A 24,234-nucleotide genomic window follows, 5' to 3' on the forward strand; every position below is an offset into this window, starting at 1 on the left:
TGTATTTGTATTTGTTCAGTGCTAAAATATTTATATTTGTCTTTGTACATCAGTAGTAGTGATTTTTTTTTATGCTAACCCTGCCACTGGAAAACTTAATTGGCAGAACTAGCAAACTTTCTGTCTTCTATCTAATGTGTCAGATTAAACAAGCTAACTATGTTTCACAGTAGCTATGTCTTTCACAAATCAAGAAGCAGACAACAATAGCCATCTGGTATATATATATATTTGACAATCAAATTTACGTTATTTGGTTTGTTACGTCTCAGAAACATCAGAAAACATCACTGGACACACTATCAGAATGTACTATGAAGATGTTAGACAGTGCTGCTGTTAGACAAAATAGGGGGACTTTTAGCCCCATTTCCATATAAAGCCTGTATGATGTTTTAGTAGATTTTATGTTAATGGTGGACATTAATCATTGAAGAATGTCCAAAAAATTTCACTCAAAGGCTCGGGGAAAAAAAAAAAAAAAAAAAAAAAGTATTTATCGTTTCCTATGCCCTAAAATCTTGGATTAGTTTCAAGTCTTCTTGTGCGTTTTTTAAGTTGTAGGCAGCCTTTTTAACACCCTTTTTTTGTTTCGCCCTATGGGATACCAATCCAAATGCATTCAGGCAAACTTTCTAAAAGAACAAAAAGAAACAAACAGCAAAAACAGAATACCTACTATTCGGATCTCTATTTGTACTCATCTAGTTGGCATTATCTTCTCAAGTCGAAAAATTTATTTACTTTCGATTACATCCTTAGTGTGTTTGCATATTTCTGATCACCTTTGCCTGTTTGCAATCATACACACTCCCATAAATAATCATTCATCCACTGCAACCCATCAACCGATATTAAGCCAGCTTATTTTGTGCATTTTGACTCTGCTTTGTTTTAGTTATTAATTCTGCTCCTGCCTAATCGAGCCTGTTTGCTGATCGACCTGAACTCACCTGTTCTAGGCTCTAACAAAATCCTGACAAAATTAATTCAGCTGCAGGACAAGGTTAATTCAGCTGCTGATCGACCTGCAGGACAACTCGATCAGCAAACAGACTCGATTACGACAGACTCGACTTACGACTTTTAAAATATATCAATAATTATATACACGATCATTTGTTGAGTGGGAATGCATTTGTTGAAGGTGGTTTATCTGCTATTGCTTAAGATGTTTCACATTCTGTGCTGAAAGATATCTTGTTTTGCCAGTTCACCTTACTTAGTTGGAAGAAGTTCTTCCATGTGAATGGAGTGGAAGAATGTGAAACCTCTTAAGCAATAGCAGATAAACCACCTTCAACAAATGCATTCCCACTCAACAAATGATTGCATATATAATTATTTATGTATTTTAAAAGTCGTAAGTATGTTGAATTATCACTTGGCCATACTAAATTATTATTATTATTATTATTATTATTATTATTATTATTATTATTATTATTATTATTATTTGCTTTTTCTGCATAATTCCCTTTGGCTAATGACTCTAGACATGTTTGGCTATGATACTGATGTAGTTCAGGATACTCTAAACGAGTATCTACTGCATCTTCTGTAGCTTGTCAAGTTAGACTTCATAAACCCACCTTATTCAACACTGAAAACTGTGAAACCTTACTTAAAATAAAAATAAAAACTTTAATAATTAAACACCTTTCTAGGTGTTAAACACCTTGCTACTGCCTAGTAGTTCCAAGTCTACAAAAGTATTCTGATCAAATAAAATAAGCCTTCACCACCTTTTAGAAACTCTTAGAAGCTCTCTACTCTTAGAAACCTCCTTTAAAGGTTATTAGAGGTTCTTGGGATAAAACCCACAATTAACAAATTCCTGTCATGTTGATGCCAGAATAGGAAATGTACTCAAGTTCTTAGACTTCTTTGTGGCCTACACATATGGCTGCCTCAAACTATAATTCCCAGCACGCACACACTCACTAACACATTCCTATTCGCCTGACTACTGGTCATACACACCTGGTTTCACGCAAACACCCTATAAATACGGACTCTGGACATTTACCAAACATAAAGTATTGCTCAGGGTATTTTTGCCTGATTTTTACCTTAATCTCTGTTCATGGTATTCTGTTTATTGACTCACTCATTGTTTTTTTGTTTTTTGTTTTTTTTTGTTTTGTTTTGTTTTACCTTAATCATGTTGGATAATATTTTGGTATTGTCTGGCAGTTTCAAGTAAATGATTCCATCTAAATACCATAAAGGGTCATATTCTGTATTTATGTAGTTTATATAATTATACTGTAGTTTAGTTGTTGAGTTATCTGTTGTTTATAAGTGACAACAATAGACATCAAATAATATTTTATCGATTACCTTCAGTCTTTGATCTTGTTACAATCCATTCCTATTTGTAAATGAATGTTGTCTTTGTTCCACAAGCTTGAATGCATTTAGCAAATATGTGATCATCTGACATGTGACCTTCAGAAAATATATGATTACGAACGTAAAAAATCTCTACCATTCTGACAACTTTTTTTTGTTGTGTTCTGTAGAATTCCAGTCTCACTAGACTTTCTTGCTGACTTTATAGAATGATGATACCAGTGTTATATCTATTATAATATCTATTATATCTATTATATATGATATCTATTATAATCTATTAGAAATCTATCTATTATATATTATGGTACAGCAGCCTAATGGTAGCCTAAGGGCCATATAAAATGCATTGAAACTCTTAATGTAAAAGACAGAGGCCTTGTTTAGTGTGTACAAAATGGTTGCACAATTTGAAATTGTACATAGTGTGAATTGTAGTTGAACATTTAAAAATGTAAAAGAAAAATGAAGATATCAACCTTACATGGGTCACATTTGCATGCCAGACATGACAAAACAACTTGCATAAATCACTTCCAATTAAGTAAAGTAAAGTGGCATAACAAGATATCCATCCATCCATCCATCTTCAACTACTTACTCCTTTTCAGGGTCACGGGGAAACCTGGAGTCTATCCCAGGGAGCATCGGGCACAAGGTGGGGTACACCCTGGACAGGGTGCCAGTCCATCACAGGGCACACAATCACACACACATTCACACACCCATTCATACACTACGGACACTTTAGACACGCCAATCAGCCTACCATGCATGTCTTTGGACTGGGGGAGGAAACGGGAATAACAAGATATCTTTCTCACAGAAAGTGAAAGCATCTCAAGCATTACCAAACAACCACTTTCTACGTGTGCATTCCTTCACGTCAAATGATCTTGTATTCATTTTTAAAAGAAGTAATTGTAAGTTTGCTGTTTTATTACATTGTACTAAATCTTTATTTTCTTTTCCTGTTGCTGTTTCATTTGATTAATGATTCTAGTTTTGTTTGGCTGTGATCAGGATACTGTTTTAGCACAGCATCTACTGTGGCTTGTCAAGTTACACTTTATATACAACTAGTATTAAAATCCGTGAAACATTTTTTTTTCTCCTTAATTTAATACATTTGTTTTAATAAGCTAAATACCATGCTAGGTCCAGGAAGGTAATTTGATCAAATTAAGTCCTTAATATCAGTATACTTTTTTAAAGGTTGTTAGAGGTTTTTGAGATAAACACGTTGCATATTAATCTTAATAATTAAAATGAATGCTCTTTAATGTCCAAAATTTATTAATTCTTCAACATGTTAATCTATTATTTTTGGTTTCCTACATTACCCACAGTACCATTCTACTATTAGTGGTGCAGATGGAATTTAGCCCTTTGATCATCTCTACCCAAAGAGAGTGATGCAGCAGCACTTTATTCAGCATATGGGCAGAGGGTGTATAGTGTGTAGGTGCAAGAAGTCTCAGATGTAGACAGAAGTAAAATCAGTTTTAACAACGGACATTTTCACATAGCAGCTTTACAGAAACCTGAATGTCGATTTAGATTTCGACCTCTAATGAGCAAACTGTGGAAGTGGAAGCATATAAGTATATTGTGAATAAGAGTCCTGGGAGTCTACATAGCAGTCTTTATGATTACAGCAGGTAAAAATTTAATGTATTCATGTGAGATTATCTAGTGAAGCAATGGCCAGACTTGGGTATAAACTGTTTTTGGGGAAGAGAACATCTTCATCATATCTATGGGAAACATCCAGCAGAAGTAGAGCATCAGGATGAAGAAGGCAGGTCCGGAAGAGCCACAGTTTCAATTTTAATTTAATTCCCATTTCTATTTTATAGTCCTATTACACGTAACTTCACCGCCACACAATGCGTCCAGTGTTTCTGATTTTTGAAGTCGTGAACCAAGCAAAATGGACTAGGAAATTAGAAAGAGCAGAACTGACAGCTTAAACATCTCTTCATTTAACATTTTTGCAATTCATTTTGTTTTGGCTGTTTTGGCTGTTTCACATTCTGTGCTGAAAGATATCTTGTTTTGCCAGTTCACTTTATGTAATTGGAAGAAGTTCTTCCATGTGAATGGAGTGGAAGTATGTGAAACATCTTAAGCAATAGCAGATAAACCACCTTCAACAAATGCATTGCTGTTTTTGCTGTTTCACATTCTGTGCTGAAAGATATCTTGTTTTGCCAGTTCACCTTACTTAGTTGAAAGAAGTTCTTCCATGTGAATGGAGTGGAAAAATGTGAAACCTCTTAAGCAATAGCAGATAAACCACCTTCAACAAATGCATTCCCACTCAACAAATGATCGTGTATATAATTATTTATGTATTTAAAAAGTCGTAAGTATGTTGATTTATGACTTGGCCATACCAAATTATTATTATTATTATTATTATTATTATTATTATTAGCTTTTTCTGCATAATTCCCTTTGGCTAATGACTCTAGACATGTTTGGCTATGGTACTGATGTAGTTCAGGATACTCTAAACGAGTATCTACAGCATCTTCTGTAGCTTGTCAAGTTAGACTTCATAAACCCACCTTATTCAACACTGAAAACTGTGAAACCTTACTTAAAAATAATTTTTTAAAAAACTTTAATAATTAAGCACCTTGCTAGGTCTATTCTTAAGTAGTTCCAAGTCTACAAAAGTATTCTGATCAAATAAAATAAGCCTTCACCACCTTTTAGAAACTCTTAGAAGCTCTCTACTCTTAGAAACCTCCTTTAAAGGTTATTAGAGGTTCTTGGGATAAAACCCACAATTAACAAATTCCTGTCATGTTGATGCCAGAATAGGAAATGTACTCAAGTTCTGAGACTTCTTTGTGGCCTACACATATGGCTGCCTCAAACTATAATTCCCAGCACACACACACTCACTAACACATTCCTATTCGCCTGACTACTGATCATACGCACCTGGTTTCACGCAAACACCCTATAAATACGGACTCTGGACATTTACCAAACATAAAGTATTGCTCAGGGTATTTTTGCCTGATTTTTACCTTAATCTCTGTTCATGGTATTCTGTTTATTGACTCACTCATGGTTCTGTTTTTATTTATTTATTTATTTATTTATTTATTTACCTTAATCATGTTGGATAATATTTTGGTATTGTCTGGCAGTTTCAAGTAAATGATTCCATCTAAATACCATAAAGGGTCATATTCTGTATTTATGTAGTTTTTATAACTATACTGTAGTTTAGTTGTTGAGTTATCTGTTGTTTATAAGTGACAACAATAGACATCAAATAATATTTTATCGATTACCTTCAGTCTTTGATCTTGTTACAATACATTCCTATTTGTAAATGAATGTTGTCTTTAGCAAATATGTGATCATCTGACATGTGACCTTTAGAAAATATATGATTACGAACGTAAAAAATCTCTACCATTCTGACAACTTTTTTTTGTTGTGTTCTGTAGAATTCCAGTCTCACTAGACTTTCTTGCTGACTTTATAGAATGATGATACCAGTGTTATATCTATTATAATATCTATTATATCTATTATATATGATATCTATTATAATCTATTAGAAATCTATCTATTATATATTATGGTACAGCAGCCTAATGGTAGCCTAAGGGCCATATAAAATGCATTGAAACTCTTAATGTAAAAGACAGAGGCCTTGTTTAGTGTGTACAAAATGGTTGCACAATTTGAAATTGTACATAGTGTGAATTGTAGTTAAACATTTAAAAATGTAAAAGAAGAATGAAGATATCAACCTTACATTGGTCACATTTGCATGCCAGACATGACAAAACAACTTGCATAAACTTGCATATTTTTAGTTTCCTACATTACCCACAATACCATTCTACTATTAGTGGTGCAGATGAGATTTAGCCCTTTGATCATCTCTACCCAAAGAGAGTGATGCAGCAGCATTTTATTCTGTCCAGCTCTCTCACCTCCTCATCGGTACACAGTTTGCAAAGCCACAACTTTCCTGCTAATACCTTTATCAATGCCATTGTACTCACCATTTAGTAGATCACTAACTAGCCAAGACAGGCCTCTGCTATAACTGAGCGCAATGGCACCATATAACTGTGCTGCATTCTGGAATGTTGAATCCAATGTTTGCTGTCTCCACTAATTCTATGTTGAACCTCACTGGAAAATAGTGAGTGTGAAAAGACGCTCTTGCCATTTTGTTTTTCAGGCGCTATCAGAGAAACCTGATTTATCCCTAGGGTTTGAAATTGTTGAATTTTCTTTTTCTCCTATTATACAAAATTGTAAATGACCTAGCAATGTCGCTTTGATGTCAGACGGCCAGTAACTTCTCAGAGGAATGATGAAAATGCATACATACAATAACCAACCAATTAGCATCAGAATCCGCAAGCACATCATAAACATTTCAATATAATGATATCTAATGTGTTTCAGACTGGGTTTTCCTTTCAGGGAAAAAGGAGAGACATTCAGATGAAGGGTTCTGCATAGAATCCTTTAGAGTTCCCCAGAGAAACCATAAGGGTTCGAAAATAAATCATTTTTTTGAATCAGTGTTTATGATCATTATTATTATTATTAGTAGTAGCAGTAATAGTAGTGGTAGTAGTAAACAAAACACTTCCAGAAACAATAGAGCTTCACCATTTTAAATTAACATATTTAAATATTTGTTTTCATTAATGAGCAATAGATTTGTTTGCTGATTTAGACTAAGGTGTCAATATTTTTCTAATGAATTCTCACAACCAATTATGTGGCCACATGCTACACTCTCTGTAGTTCCGTCTAATGCCCTAAAGTGGTTTCAGTTTGTTTTCTTCGGAATGAACCTTAAAGGTTCTATGTATAACCCTATAACAATGTTGTTTTTTTTTAAGAAAAAGGGTTTGAAGTAGAATCTTTGGGTCTAGAATGCTAGACCCAATAACCATCCAAAAGACCAAGCCTTTTTCTAAGAGTATAGTAATGGCACATTTCACTCATTGCTGAATGGAAGGCTTTTATCAAATGTAATCTGTTTGGTGCTCAAAATATTTGTATCTTTATTTGGATTTAAACCCAAAATGGGTGTGACCTTTCAAATGTTTCCAAATATAGGGAATCGTTGTTTATAATTGCTGTTTACAACAATAGCCGGGCAGCCAGGGGGAGAACGCTTATCTGTTTCATGTAAATAATATATTCCTATTCAATTATGTCCCTAATATAAGTAGAGAATGGTGCAATGCCGTGGTGATATTTAAAAAGCTATACAAAACATCTTTCTAATCCGTGATGTCATCCTGAGGCTTGTTAGCTATATAAGAAGCCACACACAGTCAGAAACGAAACTATATTAAAGAGAACTGCAGACTGTTCCAAGAAGGGTGTACCTGTGGCACAGGTAAGTTTGGATTCTATCATTTGTTTATGAAATCAATCTCTCTCTCTCTCTCTCTCTCTCTCTCTCTCTCTCTCTCTCTCTCTCTCTCTCTCTCTCTCTTTAAATTATATTAATCTTAAAGTGCACTTTAAGCATAGTTACATAAAATTGTATTATTGCTATAATAAAAAAACAACTATGTATTTAGCTACAATTTTGTTTAATTAAAGTTTGCTATCATAATTGCAGCCAATAATTGTTAATAATATACTTAAAATATAGTATGAGAAATTTGAGCTATAAAATTCTTTTTAAAAATGGATACCCCCCCCCCCCCCCCCCCCCCCCAATTTCATTGATTCAATCAAGGAGATGGCAGAAATGCTGAAAATAGACGAGAAGATGGAAGATGAACTGGATGACATCCCTCCTGATTATTTAGGGTGTGTAGGTTTTTGTGTGTGTGTGTGTGTGTGTGTGTGTGTGTGTGTGTGTGTGTGTGTGTGTGTGTGTGTGTGTGTGTGTGTGTGTGTGTGACAACATGGTATAATGCAGTATACACAAGAAAAATCTAGTGTGTGTTACATGTTGTTGGCCAAAAGGCTAAATGTCTAGGATTTATCTCTTTCAAAATCATAAGCTGAGTAGTTCGTTATTATGAATAAATGATAATTATATGGGGCCGTATTCAGAATTGGTGACAAGTGCAAAAGTTACAACAATATTTATGCTGGTAAATTTTCATAATTTAGACACCCAAACAAAATCTGTGTAGTGCTTAAACCTCTAGTTATGTCTGAGGTCTGAATACCTATGCACACAATTTCAGCATTAAATCACCACTCAATGCATTTAACTCAGCTCTGAATATGGCTGAAAAAAGCTTTAATATATCTGTCTTTTTGATAACAGTGACTTAGAAGAATATCATAAGAACAAGGACGATGGTCTTGAGGACATTGGAGAAGTGGTGATGGCTGACTGCCATCATCGCCAACATTATCCTGGACACAGATTTTTTGTTCTGTATCATGGCACTACATTGAAGAATGCACAGAAGATCCAAGTTGAAGGCTTCGTTCCCTCTTTTGATGGCATGCTTGGCCGTGGGGTCTATTTAAGCCGTGATTTTAAAAAAGCCGCTCGATATCCACTACAGGGACGATCACAGAGTCTAGTGGTCATCATGGTGAATGTACGAGTGGGTAAAGTGAAGAGGATCGATTATCAAGGCCATCCCCTGCAGAAGACATGGCATCAGCATGGCTATGACACAGCTTGGGTGCCTCCCAACTGTGGAATGGTGGCCAGTGGTTTAGAGGAGGACTGCGTGTATGATCCAAGTCGAATTGAAGTCCTAAAGATTATTCCAAATTAGACCCATTAATCCAGACCCATTAAAAACCTACAGTGGATGAAGTGTGGATGTGTGGATGAATATTTGGCTACTATAGGGGTAAACGGGAGTATAACATTAAAAGATGTGTGTGCAGCTATCACCATGCAGGTATGCAGTAAAAGAAAAAGGAATAGACGAAAGTTCCGAAAGTGAAAAGGACACCCAATAATTACAGTATTTACAAAAAACAAATAACATAACAATACACTCACACTACATATAACAATAACGATGTGGGAAGGTGAGCATGAGAGGTGCCAAAGAAAAGAACTAAATAAAACAAAATACAGCTAACTAGAGTTTTATCAGCTACTCTAACAAAAGAAAGGCAGAAAAGAAAAGTCTTCGGCATATAAACTGCCCTATAGTAACAAACTACACTGTCTACTCAGAACAAGGGTTGGCACTCTCTCCTAAACCGTGTGTCTAATAGTGATGGGAAGTTTGGATCATTTTACTGACTCAGATCTTTGAATCTCATTCAGCAAAATGAACGAATCATTTTCAAGTCATTTCATTCATTTCAGCAGAATATAATTAAAATGCTACATGTTAAATTCCCCAACACCTTTAGTACTTACACAAACGTTGATCATATTTGAAATAAAAAATAAACTACAGTATAGGCTAATGCAACCAAGGCCAAATTATGAGAAACATTTCCTCATACAGCGTCCATAACAGTGACATTTGTTAATTTGTTTGTATGGTAATTTTATTAAGATTCTGAGATATTCTGCAGTAAATAAAAGTGCCTTTTAGCCGTGTGTGTGTGTGTGTGTGTGTGTGTGTGTGTGTGTGGGTGGGTGTGTCAAAATCCATATACCTATCCAGTGCATTGAAACTTTGTTTCATCTGGTATTAAACTGTCTTGACTTAAACTTTGGTATTAAACTTGTGTTCATTGAATTAACAATAAATAAATAAATAATAATAATAATTATATATATATATATATATATATATATATATATATATATATATATATATATATATATATATATATATATAAAATCACTTATTGCACAAAATAAAATAATACAATAATTGTGGTATATGAAATAGTTTAGACTTTCTGGAATATTATAATATAATATATATTATGGGTTAGGGTTAATATATATTATAATATAATATATATGAAACCTAAAAACCATATTAGTTATCTATGAAGACGCTATTGCTTTAGATATGTGCTCTTTCACTTTGTTTTATTGTGTCTTGTGTCTTTTACTACTTAATTTTAAACGATTTGAATACAGTTCCTTCTGTTGTCATAAGTAGAGTGCTGCATGATAATAGAACTTTACACGTCACAAAGCAAACAAAATGTTATAGTACAGTAATCATTCTTAACCCAGATAAAAACCTAATATTTCAACCTGTCTAAAGACTTGTAGGCCTTAACATGCAATAATTGCTCTCTCCTTTCTAAAATATGTTGCTAGAAACACATGAAACATGTTCATTACTTTAAAAATCCTTAATATCTAATACATATTTGAACCTATGGAGGCCGCCATTATGTGACTCCGATTCGATGACGTAAAATTGCACTTGAGCACTCAAAAGAATTAGCTACTGGCCCCCACAGCAGGAAAAGAATGCCACACTGTGCTGCTTTTGTCTGCAATTTTCTACTTCTTCTAGTTCTAGTGTGCTGTGATACAGATGATATCTGTAAATATAATCAAACCCATAAGAATCTGGTTAGTGTGTTTTTTCTGTATATTCTCATAACGTATAGCGCCTGTATAATTAGTCTAATGTGATTAGCCAAGTCATACCCAAAGTAAAATTAAAGCGGTTCTTGAACCATTTGGAGTACATGCATGGTTTTGGTCTCTATTGAAAGGTAGACTAAATAGTTATACATAAGGGGATTGTTTGGACCTTTGCTAATGTAGGGGGCCATTCACATGCCGTGCCTATTAAGACAGTAAGACATGGTGGAGGGAGTCAGACAGATGCCTCAGTGTATGACTTCCTCTTCACAGATGACTCACACTTCAGCTTGGTCCACACAAACAGGATATTGATAGGGTATGGAGAAGAGTGCCACACACAATGCCACATTATTACAGGAGAAAGAGTGTAGTGCTTTAGGTTGGCATTCATAATATAGCCTTGATGCTGTTCCACATTATTGAGGAAATAAGGACTATGTTGAGCTACATGTTTGGGAGTGTGCAAGAAAATGTAATAAAAATACCTGACCTAACACAATGTTGGTATATTACTGGCTTGCATGTATCTTTTCTGCCAACCATATCAACCCTATTGTGAGGAGAACAGACTTCAGGAGATGATGTGACTCTGGAAGAAGCACTGCCCCCTTTAAGTTATCCACAGAAGAAGGCTACTTAAACACGTTAAACATAAGTTAAATATATAAATAATTATGAAATAAAATATATTTTGTCTCACTATTTGCCTTTTAGTCATGTTGGCATTTATTAAAAAATCAATAAAATCAAAATTGTACTTCGATCATATCTGTGTGCAGGGCACTGACCAAATGAGTGTGTATGTAGGTCCTTAAACGTTTGAAAAGCAGGTGACTTAAGGCTGTTCTCTAATTGGCTTGCTTCAGATTGTCTTCGGGGTGCAGCTCATTGCACCCCATTCTCTCCCACTTTTGTTGTTAGTGAATCAATATTGTTTTTATATTTTTTGACCTCATGTGATTGGTCCATTCTCAACGACTCTCTTTCCCACTCAGCATCTTGTCAGATGACCGGCACTGCAAGAGAAGGTTAATAATGTAGAAGTAGGCGAAACGTTTCTTCCAGATGAAAGAAAATTCGATTTTATCTTTACAAAAAAGCCTTTCACAAGGTGTTCAAATGAAGGTAAAAAAGGATAAAGAAGTTAGACCAGATCGACCCAACTTACAAATTCAGCAGCAGTCAAGTGATCGGGGATGATCTTACTCCCAGGGTTTCTCCAGCACTCATTATAACAAACGGAGTTGGCTAGCTGGAAGTGATGTAAACATTTTATTGTTTTCCTTGTTTGCTGTTTCATAGTACTGGACAACAATGGGGGTACGAGACTTAAAACATCTTTCTGAAAAATGCAAATGGCATGAAAGTAACCGCAGCCATCTTGACAATGCTATGAGGCTACAGTTTTTTGGGAAGCTTAACATTGCTGAACAGCTAGATGAAGGCTACAGGACTGGCATTAGAAGCAAGGCAAAATTTATTTTCAAGTAAATATTCAATTCAATTCAATTTTATTTGTATTTTTACAATGGACATTGTCTCAAAGCAGCTTTACAGAAATATATAAACACGGGATACAGATTTTAAATGTGTGAATTTATCCCAACTGAGCAAGCTGCTGGTGAGGAAAAACTCCCTAAAATGATATGAGGAAGAAACCTTGAGAGGAACCAGACTCAGAAGGGAACCCGTCCTCATCTGGGTAACAACAGATAGTGTAAAAGTAAAGGAAAGTTCATTATGGTTTTACATGAAGTCTGTTTGTTGAACTAGTCCACTGTTCAGACGAGACCCGAGTGCAAAACTGTATGGTGTAATTGCAGTCCAGGGGCCTTTAGAAGCAACCGAAGTCCCAGCAACTAGTAAGAACATTAGTAAGAACATAGTAAGAACATTAATAAGAACATAGTAAGAACAACCAAAGTTCCAGCAACTAGTAAGAACAACCCTGTAAGAATATCCATTTGGAATTGGAGTTGATGAGAGCTCCATCCAGAGTTAAGGCATCCGAACGTATCAGGCAGGTCCGAAATAAGCAAATAAACATTTATTTTCTTAGTAAGCTAAGCAGTGGTAATACATTGTTATATCACCTGTTAAATGGCTATTATATTACATGCAGTCCCACATTACTAACGGTATGATTTTCAGTTTGCTTGTACCCTACCCAAAATTTTTAGCACCAGCTGCCACTGCTTTTGTTCATATAAACTCTCACACTGATTTGTTTTATTTTTGATTCTATTTATTGTCATTTCTTATCTAATGGACATTGAAAGTGTCTAAGAATGAGTTTCCCATATTTTAAAGAAACAGTGCTTTAAAATAGGTGAATAAAGCATGATTAACTGGGCTGAAGTGACATGGTGTTTTTTTTTTTGTTTTTGTTTTTTAATAATAAGGCATGGACAGGAATTAATATATTGAGGCTATGGGTTAATACTTCAAGGCCACAAATTAAGCACCTTGTATCCACGAATACTTATAAATATTTGACCTCCAAGTTTTGTGGGTTGGTGGGCGGGGGGGGGCTACAAGATCAGCTGAAAAAGTCAATTCATTTTTAAGAAAAATCATTTGCTTAAGGTGGCACAGCTAATAGTATACCATGTCACAACAAGTGTGACTCCAATAAGTAACGTGAGCTCTGAGAGGCTACTACATATTCAGATGTTTATGTTCAGAGAGTCTTCTACATACCACAACATCACATGCATCAGTGACTGGCTACATCAGCAAGTGCACAAGTGATGTTACTTCCTTCAAGACCATCATCACACATGCAAACAAGAAGCTGTGGATGAGCTTATTTGCTGTTTGTCATTTTGCAGAAAGAGCATAGGGACACTGTGCCATTGGTGACTCATAGGCACAACTGCTTGATCAGGAAGATACAGTAAGTGCAAAATGGGTGACAATACCTAAAACACAAGCTCTCACTTTGGTTTTGCATTTTGCTTCTTTATGTTTTGGTGGATTTGCACCATCACGCATACTGTATACACCACTTAGAGGCAATTTAGTGTAGCCAATCCAACTATGGGTGTGTTTTTGGGAACAGTTGAAACCCTTGTGGGGAGAACATGCAAAACACCACACAGACAGTAACCCAAGTTCAGGTTTCAACTGGGGAACCGGGAACTATGAGCTGGCAATGCTATCCACTGCCTCCATTGTACAGTCATGTTGGGAAAAAATTACGAGCATATAGAGGAAGACTAAACCAGAACTGGCTGTTATTGTGGTTAAATGAATAGCACTCCTCTGAGTCAGAGTGTAAACTCGGCCTCAGTCCAAATCCACACCCACACCAGGAAATTTGTGGCACCACATTTATTTCAGGAGAAACAAAACTAGCCAGACTGGCACTTCTAAAATCTCCTTTTTCTACCACCATGGATGAAAAGACAGCACCGTCTGCGGATCTCAACTACACTGCAACCTCAGATGTGGAGTGTGATGTGTGCACTGGAAGGAAGCGTAAAGCAGAGCAATCCTGTTTGGAGTGTATGTCTTCGTTCTGTGAAAGCCATATAGATCTGCATAAGATTCTGTCTGTGGGGAAGAGACACAAGCTGGTGGCGGCTACGGGAAGCCTCAAAGAGAGCATCTGTCCTAAGCATGGCAAACTCATGGAGATTTTCTGCCGCAAAGATCAGCAGTGCATATGTCACCTGTGCATTACAAATAAACACAAAAATCATGATGTTGTCTTGATTGAGGACGAGGTACCTGAGAAGAAGGTATGCTTTCTTCTACTATGGGAAATAGAATGGCTGCAGTATTCATTACATTACAATTTTCTTCCTTACTTTTCAGATTAAACTTGGGAAAATGCAAAGACAGACAGCCAAGATGATTCAGACCCGGGAGAAAGAGGAGAAAGATTTAAAACAAGCTATAGATTCATTCAGGGTATTTATCTATACATATAGACATTCACTTTTGTTATGAAACGCTGATCTTTCTTGTGACATGTGATTGCATACAGTACTTTAAAAAAAAAATGTTTAAAGACATCAGCAGTGCATGCAGTGGAGAAGAATGAGAAGAGCTTTACAGAGCTGATATGCTCCATTGAGATGAGGCAGCATGCAGTGAAGGAGCTGATCTTGACTCAGGAAGAGGCTGCTGTGAAGCAAGTTAATACACTATTAGAGAAACTAGAACAGGAGATCACTGATCTGAAGAGCAGAGATGCTGAACTACATCACCTGGAGTCGCTCTCTCAAGCAGACAACAACATCTCTTTTCTACAAGTAAGTACATTTACAAAAGCACATATTCTGAAAATGAAGAATATCAAGCCAGTAAGGAACTGCATTAATGCACTGTCTAAACAAATAATCTTAAAGTTTGACAGATTTAAGATTATTAGGCCAAAAGCAATGCTTTTGGAAAATCTCCATCCTTTTAAACATGAGTGAGTGAGTGAGTGAGTGAGTGAGTGAGTTCCATGGATGGACTCTGTTTGCTGCATCATTGTATGTATGGATAATACTAATACTAATAATAAGACTTCTATTACTACTACAACAACAACTACTACTACTACTACTAATGATAATAATAATAAACTTTATTTTTATATAGCGCCTTTAAAGCAGCTTCTCAAGGCACTTTACACAATGAGAAAATACTAAAAAGATTTTTAAAAAAATGAACAGATAACACAAAAAAATACAGAAACAAAAAACAGACTTGAATACAAAATGGTTAAAACCCTTAAGAAAAAGCTAACCTAAAATAATGAGTTTTTAGGTTAGATCTAAAAATGTTAAATTTTGTGCATCTCTAATATGAGCAGGGAGTGCATTCCAGAGTCTAGGAACATAGGACGAGAAAGCCCTGTCCCCTACAGATCGCAACCGTGTCTGTGAGAATGCCAGTAAACCAGCTTGAGAAGAGGGCAAATGACACTTGGGCATATATAAAGTTAAAAGCGCAGACAGGTACTAAGGGGCCAGACCATGCAATGCCTTATATGTGAGCAGAGGGATTTTAAAATCAACCCAAAACCTGACCGGGAGCCAGTGCAAGGACTTCAGTATTGGAGTGATGTGTTCATTTCTCCTGACATAAGTCAGTTATCCTAGCAGCAGAATTTTCCACACATTGCAATTTACTTAGTGTGGCTTTAGTAACCCCAGCAAGAAATGCATTGCAGTAATCAATACAAGAAAAAACAAAAGTCTTGATAAGCCTTTTAGCCACAGGAGAAGATAGCATAGGGCGAAGTCTAGCGATAGCTATGAGATGAAAAAAGGAATTATTGACAGTAGATTGTACGTGTGGGTCAAAAGACAAACTTGAATCAAATATGACTCCTAGATTTTTTAATTTAGTTTGGAACTCCAAAGCAGAGCCGTCTACCTTCAACATTAGTGAACCAGCTTTACAAAGCAGATGAGAAGAGATAATAAGCAAAACCTCAGTCTTATCACTATTAAGACTCAAAAAGTTTTAGGTCATCTATGTTTTTATCTCAGAAATACAATGTGAGAGAAAAGAAACATCCACAATTTGACCAGGCTTAGAGTAAATATAAATCTGAGTATCCACTGCATAGAAGTGATAAATAAGCCTGAGTGATCTTAAGAGCAATCCCAGAGGAAATGTATAAATACTAAAATGTAAGGGGCCTAAAATTGATCCCTAAGGGACCTCAGTAGGAACAGAGCCAATCTCAGACATGAAACCACTCATACAAACAAACTGGCGGCGATCAGAGAGATAAGATCTAAACCAGGTTATAACAGTCTCAGAAACACCAAAGACAGTTTCAAGTCAGTTAATAAGAGGTTGTGATTGACAGTGTCAAAAGCAGTGCTAAGATCAAGAAGGATAAGGATGGAAAGAGAACCAGAATCTGAGGCTATTAACAGATCACTAGTGACCTTGACCAATGCTGCCTCCGTACTCTGAAGTGGACAATGTTAATTTTATGGATGCATGGGGGGGGGGGGGGGGGGGGGGTCGGGGTTGTTCATTCAGTGGATGAATGGAAGGAAGGATGGATGGATGGATGGATACTGTTGTCATTCCATAAAAGAACAGATGAATGGATACTATTTGTTGCATGGACGGATTGTGTCACATCCACCACAGACAATTTCCCCCATGACCCGCTACGCCCCTGACACACCCCAACAGCTAGAGGGCTCCCTAACTCACATATTTACATTTCTTCCATTGTTGTCTGCCTCACTTTCGGTGTTTGTACACACCTGATTTGTGTTCCCCTAATTAGTTACCCTATTTAGGTTCTGTGTTTTCCCATCTTAGTTGATGATCATTAGGATGAATGGATGTTGTTCATTCTATGGATGGATGAATGGATGAATGGATGGATTGATGGATGGATGGATAGATACTGTTTGTTGTATGTATGTATGTATGTATGTATATATGTATGTATGTACGGAGGGCTTTTGGGTGGATACTGCTAATACCATGGATGGCTGGCTGGATGCAGGGATGCTCTTCCTTCCATGAATAGATGGATGGATGGACAGAAGGATCAAAGGAAATATGGATGGATGGAACCTGCTAATTCCCTGAATGAATAGATAGATGGATGGATGGATGCTGTTGCTATTACATGGATAGATAGATGGTGATGATGTGCTAAGGGTCCTAAAACATTGACATCTCATTACAGCAGTTCTAAGGACTAGTTGTCATTTCTGTCTATAAACTATATACTAATATATTATTATATAATATTACACACATTACAAATGGAAAAATTATAATGAAATAAACACATTAAATATGTTCTGTAAATAAACAAATATAGCTTCTAATAACTACTATGAAAGTAAATGCTGGATGAAAGATCTTAGTCTCATTCATTAGTGTTTTATAGTAATATAAGTCAGTATATAATATAAGCTAATAGATAGACAGTATTTGGACATAGTAGTATTTTGAATGAAATATTTGTACTGATAGTGAAGAATTGATAGCAAGACTGCCTTCCAAAAAGCATTCTGTGAGATTATAACTCACAAAAAATGTTGTCTTTTCCCCCAGAGTGCTTTTTCTGTTCTCAATCTCTCAAAGTTCATCCAGATCCCAGCTCTGTCAGTCCATTCATCCTGTCCATTTCAGACTGATGCTGTCTCAAATCTTATCAAACAACTGCACATAATCTACCAGTGGCGATTCATGACAATCTCTGAAAGAGGTATTCTCTATGATATTTTTTTAATTAATTGCAGAGAAATGTTTTGTTTCTAAAATTTGTGTCATGAAATTCCACTTCTTTTTCTTTAACAGTAAAAAACACTGGTATCGTATCTGCACCCCTACCACAAACATACCAGGAGCTCTTAAAATGTGAGTTCCTTTTTGTTTGTTTGTTTTTTGCTTTTTCTGTAGTATAAAGACAATCCAGGAAGTGCTCACTGTTCTCTATTGTATCTTGGCATAACTAAAACGAAATCAAGTATTGGCCAGATTTAAAACTTGGACATTTGACAGTGAACAAGACCTTAGAGATAACATTTAAAAGGACATGTCAGATATGTGATGCTTCTGGGGTTTTTGGTAAGTTATTGAGTTCCAAACACGGGTATAGCCTACAGGCATGTTATGGTCAAGTGACCTACTAATTGATCAAGAGCCAAAATAATAAAGGTCAAAGCATTCAGTTCATATTAAAATGAGGTAGAGTTGCAATCAAAATTATTCAACTCTAAGGGATTCAAATTATTCAATCCCTTGATTAGTTGCATCAAGTGTGCTTGAGACAACACCTATTTTACATATTTGCACTGTTGTGAGGGATTCTGTTCAGTGGGTTGAATAATTTTAAAACTGGAGATGTCATTATAAGTTTAACTATTCCGATTGCTTTTGTTTGATTTGTTCATTTCAAACAGCTGAAAGTCTTTCAATTTTTACAATAAACCTGATATGCAGTGGGGGTTAAATAATTTTGATTGCAACTGTATGTGTAGTACATGTGCATACATCGTAAAGACACTCCCATCTCTAAGTTTGATACAGATATCACGTAATCCATGCGACTCGACCATAGTAACTACCAGGGGTGGACAAAGTACAGAGAAATTATATCCAAGTAAAAGTATAAATATTGTTTGAAAATCTTCTGCGATTAAAAGTGGTATCCAGCGAAAAATGTTCTCGAATGAAAGTAAAACAGTTAATACTTTTAAAAAGTAGAAAGTAAATGTTTATACCTGACAAACAAATCAGTGATGTCATGTTTTCATGTGAAAAGGTAACTTGTATTACTTATCTAAAAGTTTTAGATTAATTTTGATTTGAAGTTTCTATACCATTTTGCATAAAAACACCATTGAATCTTTTCAAGTTTGCAATATTTACCATTAGTTTGAATTTGACTTGCAGCCTAGCCAATTATGTAAGCTACTGGAATAGATGATAGTTTAACCTGGCATTAGCAATCAAAACAAGCCACATTTTATTACATATAACCAGCTAATGATGCCTCATTGTATGAGTCTTTGCTTACTCCAGTTCAAACTCAAGTTTAAATCTATATCTGGATTTCCGTAAAGCCACTTTGTGAAATGTCTGTTGTTAAAAGTGCTATATAAATAAAATTGAATTGAATTACTCCAGCATATCATACCAGTTCACCAGTAATTGACTTTGTATAATTTTTTTTCCACAACAGATGCAGTCAATCTTAATCTGGATACAAATACGGTGCATGACAACCTCCAACTGAATATTCTGGACACAAAACTGACCGCTGTCCAAATGCCGGAGTGCTATCCTTTCCATCCTGACCGATTTGAAAGGCGGTTGCAGGTCTTATGCAAAGAAGGTCTGCGTGGTTCACCACGTTACTGGGAAGTGGAGTGTGGTACAAAAGGGTCATGGGTTAATATTGCAGTCTCATACAAAGGGATAAAAAGGAAAGGGAAACAGGCCCCTCTCTTTGGCAGATGCAAAAACTCATGGGCCTTGCGCAACTATGGGGGCATATACGAATTCTGGCATGACAATAAGTGCCAGAAAACCTACAAAGACATATCTTTAGATTGTTCTAAAATAGGAATATATCTGGATCATGGAGCAGGGATTTTGGCCTTTTACAATGTCTCAGGTAACCTGAGCCTCATCTACAAGGCCCAGACGCAGTTTACAGAGCCTGTATATGCTGGTTTTGGACTGGTAGGGATAGGCGCTCATATCCGACTCTGTGATTTCTAAAATGTATAAGATCATCCTCCTTCTCAAAGCGGGTGTGCTTACACCTGTTGCAATTAAGATTTAAATGTTTACTCTATGCATATTATTAAGGTTCTACAGGTCAACAGTTTCCTTTATTGTAGTATCATGTAATGGGGAATATAGAATGCTGTGTTGAACATTGTCGCTTTATATATACTACAGCAGTTTAGTATGAACAACATTATGCCTTAAAAAAAAATTCAATACATAACACAAAAAGTATGGCTTTTCATTTGTGACATGTGAGCAACGTGCCAAACTGAAAAACAAAATCTCCACTGCGTTGCTTTTACATTGTTTGATTTGTTTGATCTCACAAATGAAAAACAAGCAGCAAGGACATGCTTTTTAAGAATGAAATGTTGAATGTATGTCAGAAATGAACGAAATCCATGTTTGAAAGCAATACGCATGTAAGCATTGTATTTCACCGTGTGGTTTCCTTTCAGATAGAAAAGCAATACACAGATCCCATGTACATAGTGACATGCACAAAACAATCAACACTGAATAACACTTTCAAGCATTTTTCCCCTGTCCTGCTTCCAAATATACCTCCTGAGTATCGATAGAGCTTTGATTGGACGGTGGCTGCATTTCAGTGCAGCATGACTACACCACACTGATGAAAGTGAAATTAAATACAACAGTTTATTGCTTACACATCTGACACAAATTCAGCATTTCTTCTTCTTCTTTTTAAAATTGTCTTCTAATTGCTTCTCACTATCAAGTAAATATCAAGTGCTGAAAAGGCAATGCTGTTTATGTATTTTATTTTATGGTATTTCCCTGGTGTGATGCTTTACACTGTGGCAGCAGAGTTTTTTAACTGACCGTTTAGATGCAACTTTGAGAGTATGCTATGTGTCAGTGTGACATACAGGCTATTTAGGAGTAAATATCAGTTGAATGTACAGTTTAACATCCATGAGGATTGGTGATGTAGAATTTAGGGCAAAGAAAAATCTTGATCAACAAGAATGGAAAGTTAGATAATTTAGATAAGTCTTTAGAAAGTTAGATTAGTCTCTAATTTCATCCAATAAATTTAAAACACTTGCTGAAGGCTCTAACCAGTTTCACACACTAAGCCTTACGCCCTTCAAGTGCATAACTTTGGATTGGATTATACAACATTACATTAATGATTATTGATGTTAATTAATTAGATTCTTTTAAATTTCTAAAATAAAATCATATTGATTAAGGTGGAATTTTATGGCTGATGATTTAATAAGGTTTACAGCGCAGCGGTTCAATTCCTGGCCAGCATGACTCCACATGCCGAATTGTCCTTGGGCAAGACACTGAACCCCAAGTTGCTCCCGATGGCAAGTTAGCGCCTTGCATGGCAGCTCTGCTACCATTGGTGTGTGAATGGGTGAATGAGACACAGTGTAAAGCGCTTTGGATAAAAGCGCTATATAAGTGCGCCATTTACCATTTACTAATGACGGTATCCAATGATGTGGTAGATGGATTCCCACGTATTCCTGTCTTTTTGAAGCAATGTGAATATATTCAAATTTGTCATTCCAATTCTGCTTGACCCTCTCAAATTAAATCTGACTCTGAATTGTAAAAACCTTGATATTGTATTTATTTCTTAGTTATTTATATTTTGATAACACTTAGTTATAGTTATATACTTTAAGTAACACTTAGTTATAGTAATGTTATCTCTTGGCAGAGGTCATGACCACTAAAATCTACAAAGATAGACCAATAATATCTGAGTAAAATTAGCTTTATATAATCATGCCATAGTTTTCCTATGTACACATTAACTAGAGAAAGATTATAATAACCAGAGGTTTAGACTTCCCCCTATTTAGACTTGGTTGATCAACTTTATGTTGTCCTAAACAAACATTTTCTATTGAGCCTGCACACTCTAAGTACACCACTTAATGCCAAGATTCCATTGCTCCTTTCAAGCTGAAACAACCAAAGCAAAAGTCTTATTACTGGCTGGATGTGTCATATCACAGCCTAACCACGACTCAGTTTCCCAGGAGGCACCACGAACTACAAACATGGCTGCTGAGGACTACACTTCCCACACATGCATGCGCACCTCCCCCGGAGTTCTCACCGCACACACCTGCAACCAATCTCACACACAGTATATAAGAGACTTTGGGAACTAAAGGACTTTGCGAAGTAAACGTTCAGTAGATTTGCTGTCTGCCGTTATCCATAGTGTGTTTTGACTAAGTGACTTTGACCAGTGTTTCTGTCCCCGACCTCGATTTCTGCCTTGCTTTGTTTTGTTTGTTTGTCTGATCGCCTGACCCCTGCCTGTTTCACGACCACGAACTTTGCCTTTGGATTAAATTACTTTGAGTCTGTATACCTGCAACTGCTTCCGTCTCCGCCTATGGATCGTGTTAGATTACTTCGCCTTCCTTATGGAAGCAGCAGGTAACCCGGAGTGGCGTCAAGCCTTTGATGGCCATGGGAGAATGATAAGCGACCAGCATCAGCAGCTAAACTCCCTGACTGCGCAGTTAAATCGGCTGGTTCAGACCGCATTGGTCACTACACCGACGCATGCTCTGTTTCCTCCCATACTGGCACTGGAGAAGTATGCTGGGGATCCGGCGTGCTGTAGGGGTTTTCTACTCCAATGCTCCCTGTTTTTTGTGAGCTACCCAGAGATGCTGGAAGCCAGGAGAATCACCCACTTCATGGAGCTTTTAACCGGGAGAGATCTTCTCTGGGCCACGGCTCAATGGGAGCAGTACCATCTCATCCTTGGAGCAGTTGACAGCACGATTTCGGCTGGTATTCAATCACGCTCCAGATGGCAAGGACACAGGGGAGAAAATGCTAACCCTAAAGCAAGGTTCACGTTGCAGTTTATGCCCAGTTGACAGTTTGTGTGACCATGGATACTGAACAGGCGGATGACTTCGATCTTGGTTATTCCGGGTATGTATGTATGCATGTATGAAATTTACATATATTCAGAATCTGACTCTTTGACAACAGAGGATTAGAAGAATATCACGAGGTGGTAGATGAAGTTCATGAGGAGTTTAGTCATGGGATATTGGGAGCCAACCCTTCTTTCTGTCCTGGACGAAAATCTTACATCATGTATCATAGCACTACATGGGCTAATGCTCTGAAGATCCCAGATCTCAGATCAAATCTGGAGGCTTCATTCCCTCTGTAGATGGCATGTTCAGTCCTGGGGTGTATTTAAGCCGTGATTTTCAGAATGCCTCTAGTTATCCACCGTATAACCGAAACCAGAAGCTAGCGGTCATCATGGTGTACAGGTGGGTAAAGTGAATTAGAATGATTATCAAGGCCATCCCCTACAGAAGACATGGCATCAACATGGCTATGACATAGCTTGGGTGCCTTCAACTGTGGAATGGTGGCCAGTGGTTTTGAGAAAGACTGTGTTAGGGCTGGACAATAATTCAATATCAATATATATTGTGATATAATTTTTTTTCAATAACGGTGATATGATTTTTAAAGACATTTCCGATATTTCGACATACATTAAAACATTTGTCACTGACTGACGTTCGGGGCGCAAGCGTCAGTTTGTTATATTCAAGCCGAGCAGAAAGAGCAGAACACAATTGGCTACGAGCGTGATGACGTACACCACAGGCATGCAGCAAGTGCTTGGCAGTAGTAGGATAAGCTCTAACGGGGCAAGTTTTAGCTACAAAATGAGTACCCCTGTCGGCAACACAAATACGACTGAACGAGCTTCCACAAGTGAGGAGAAAGCAGACAAAATAGTTATTAAGAGAGGAAAGACCAATTCAGTGGTATGGAAGTGGTTTGGCTATCCAAGCACTGATAAACTTCAGGTTTCAGTGTGCTGCAAAATGTGCCGGAGAGTGGTGCTGACTAGCAGCGGGAACACACCAAATCTGTTCCACCACCTGAAGCAGTTCCACCCAACAGAATATTCTGAGAGTTAGAATTGAGGCATCATAAAAGTTTAAGCCAACCTGTCCCTGAAACATCATCGCCACCCCCATCCCCATCACCAGCTGTGTCAAAAGAGCAACCCATGCAGCAAACACGGATGGCTGCATTCATGCCTTATGACAAACAGTCTAAACGATATAAAGACATTACTAAGGCTGTCACAAACTTTTTGG

At 36.7% G+C, this 24,234-nt stretch overlaps 2 protein-coding genes across 3 annotated transcripts; both read left to right on the forward strand.

Moving 5' to 3' along the window:
• Positions 1 to 7,069: 7,069 nt before the first annotated feature.
• On the forward strand, positions 7,070 to 9,904 carry gig2q (grass carp reovirus (GCRV)-induced gene 2q). Of its 2 annotated transcripts, none has more exons than XM_053681461.1 (3): positions 7,070 to 7,758; positions 8,096 to 8,181; positions 8,651 to 9,904. In XM_053681461.1, exons 2-3 carry the CDS (start codon positions 8,111 to 8,113, stop codon positions 9,114 to 9,116), a joined length of 537 nt encoding a protein of 178 aa, XP_053537436.1. In that variant the 5' UTR covers positions 7,070 to 7,758; positions 8,096 to 8,110; the 3' UTR covers positions 9,117 to 9,904. The 2 variants fall into 2 exon arrangements, with proteins under 2 accessions (XP_053537436.1, XP_053537435.1); XM_053681460.1 differs by having other exon boundaries at positions 7,154 to 7,759; positions 8,108 to 8,181.
• Positions 9,905 to 14,163: 4,259 nt separating this feature from the next.
• On the forward strand, positions 14,164 to 20,854 carry LOC108267709 (tripartite motif-containing protein 16). Its single transcript, XM_017472056.3, has 6 exons — positions 14,164 to 14,607; positions 14,684 to 14,779; positions 14,881 to 15,123; positions 17,900 to 18,053; positions 18,146 to 18,205; positions 19,533 to 20,854. The coding sequence occupies exons 1-6, from the start codon at positions 14,260 to 14,262 to the stop codon at positions 20,072 to 20,074; spliced, it is 1,443 nt and encodes a 480-aa protein (XP_017327545.1). The 5' UTR covers positions 14,164 to 14,259; the 3' UTR covers positions 20,075 to 20,854.
• Positions 20,855 to 24,234: the final 3,380 nt, after the last annotated feature.

Source organism: Ictalurus punctatus, chromosome 7 (genome assembly GCF_001660625.3).
Source record: "Ictalurus punctatus breed USDA103 chromosome 7, Coco_2.0, whole genome shotgun sequence".
Classification (NCBI taxonomy): Eukaryota; Metazoa; Chordata; class Actinopteri; order Siluriformes; family Ictaluridae; genus Ictalurus; species Ictalurus punctatus.

Excerpts from the sequence above, each read along its gene's own strand:
- gig2q (XM_053681461.1), top strand. The coding sequence starts at position 8,111 with ATGGCAGAAATGCTGAAAATAGACGAGAAGATGGAAGATGAACTGGAT. Across the intron at positions 8,182-8,650 it reads ATCCCTCCTGATTATTTAGG|TGACTTAGAAGAATATCATA; the intron begins GTGTGTAGGTTT and ends TTTTGATAACAG.
- LOC108267709 (XM_017472056.3), top strand. The coding sequence starts at position 14,260 with ATGGATGAAAAGACAGCACCGTCTGCGGATCTCAACTACACTGCAACC. Across the intron at positions 18,054-18,145 it reads CATGACAATCTCTGAAAGAG|TAAAAAACACTGGTATCGTA; the intron begins GTATTCTCTATG and ends TTTCTTTAACAG. Across the intron at positions 18,206-19,532 it reads ATACCAGGAGCTCTTAAAAT|ATGCAGTCAATCTTAATCTG; the intron begins GTGAGTTCCTTT and ends TTTCCACAACAG.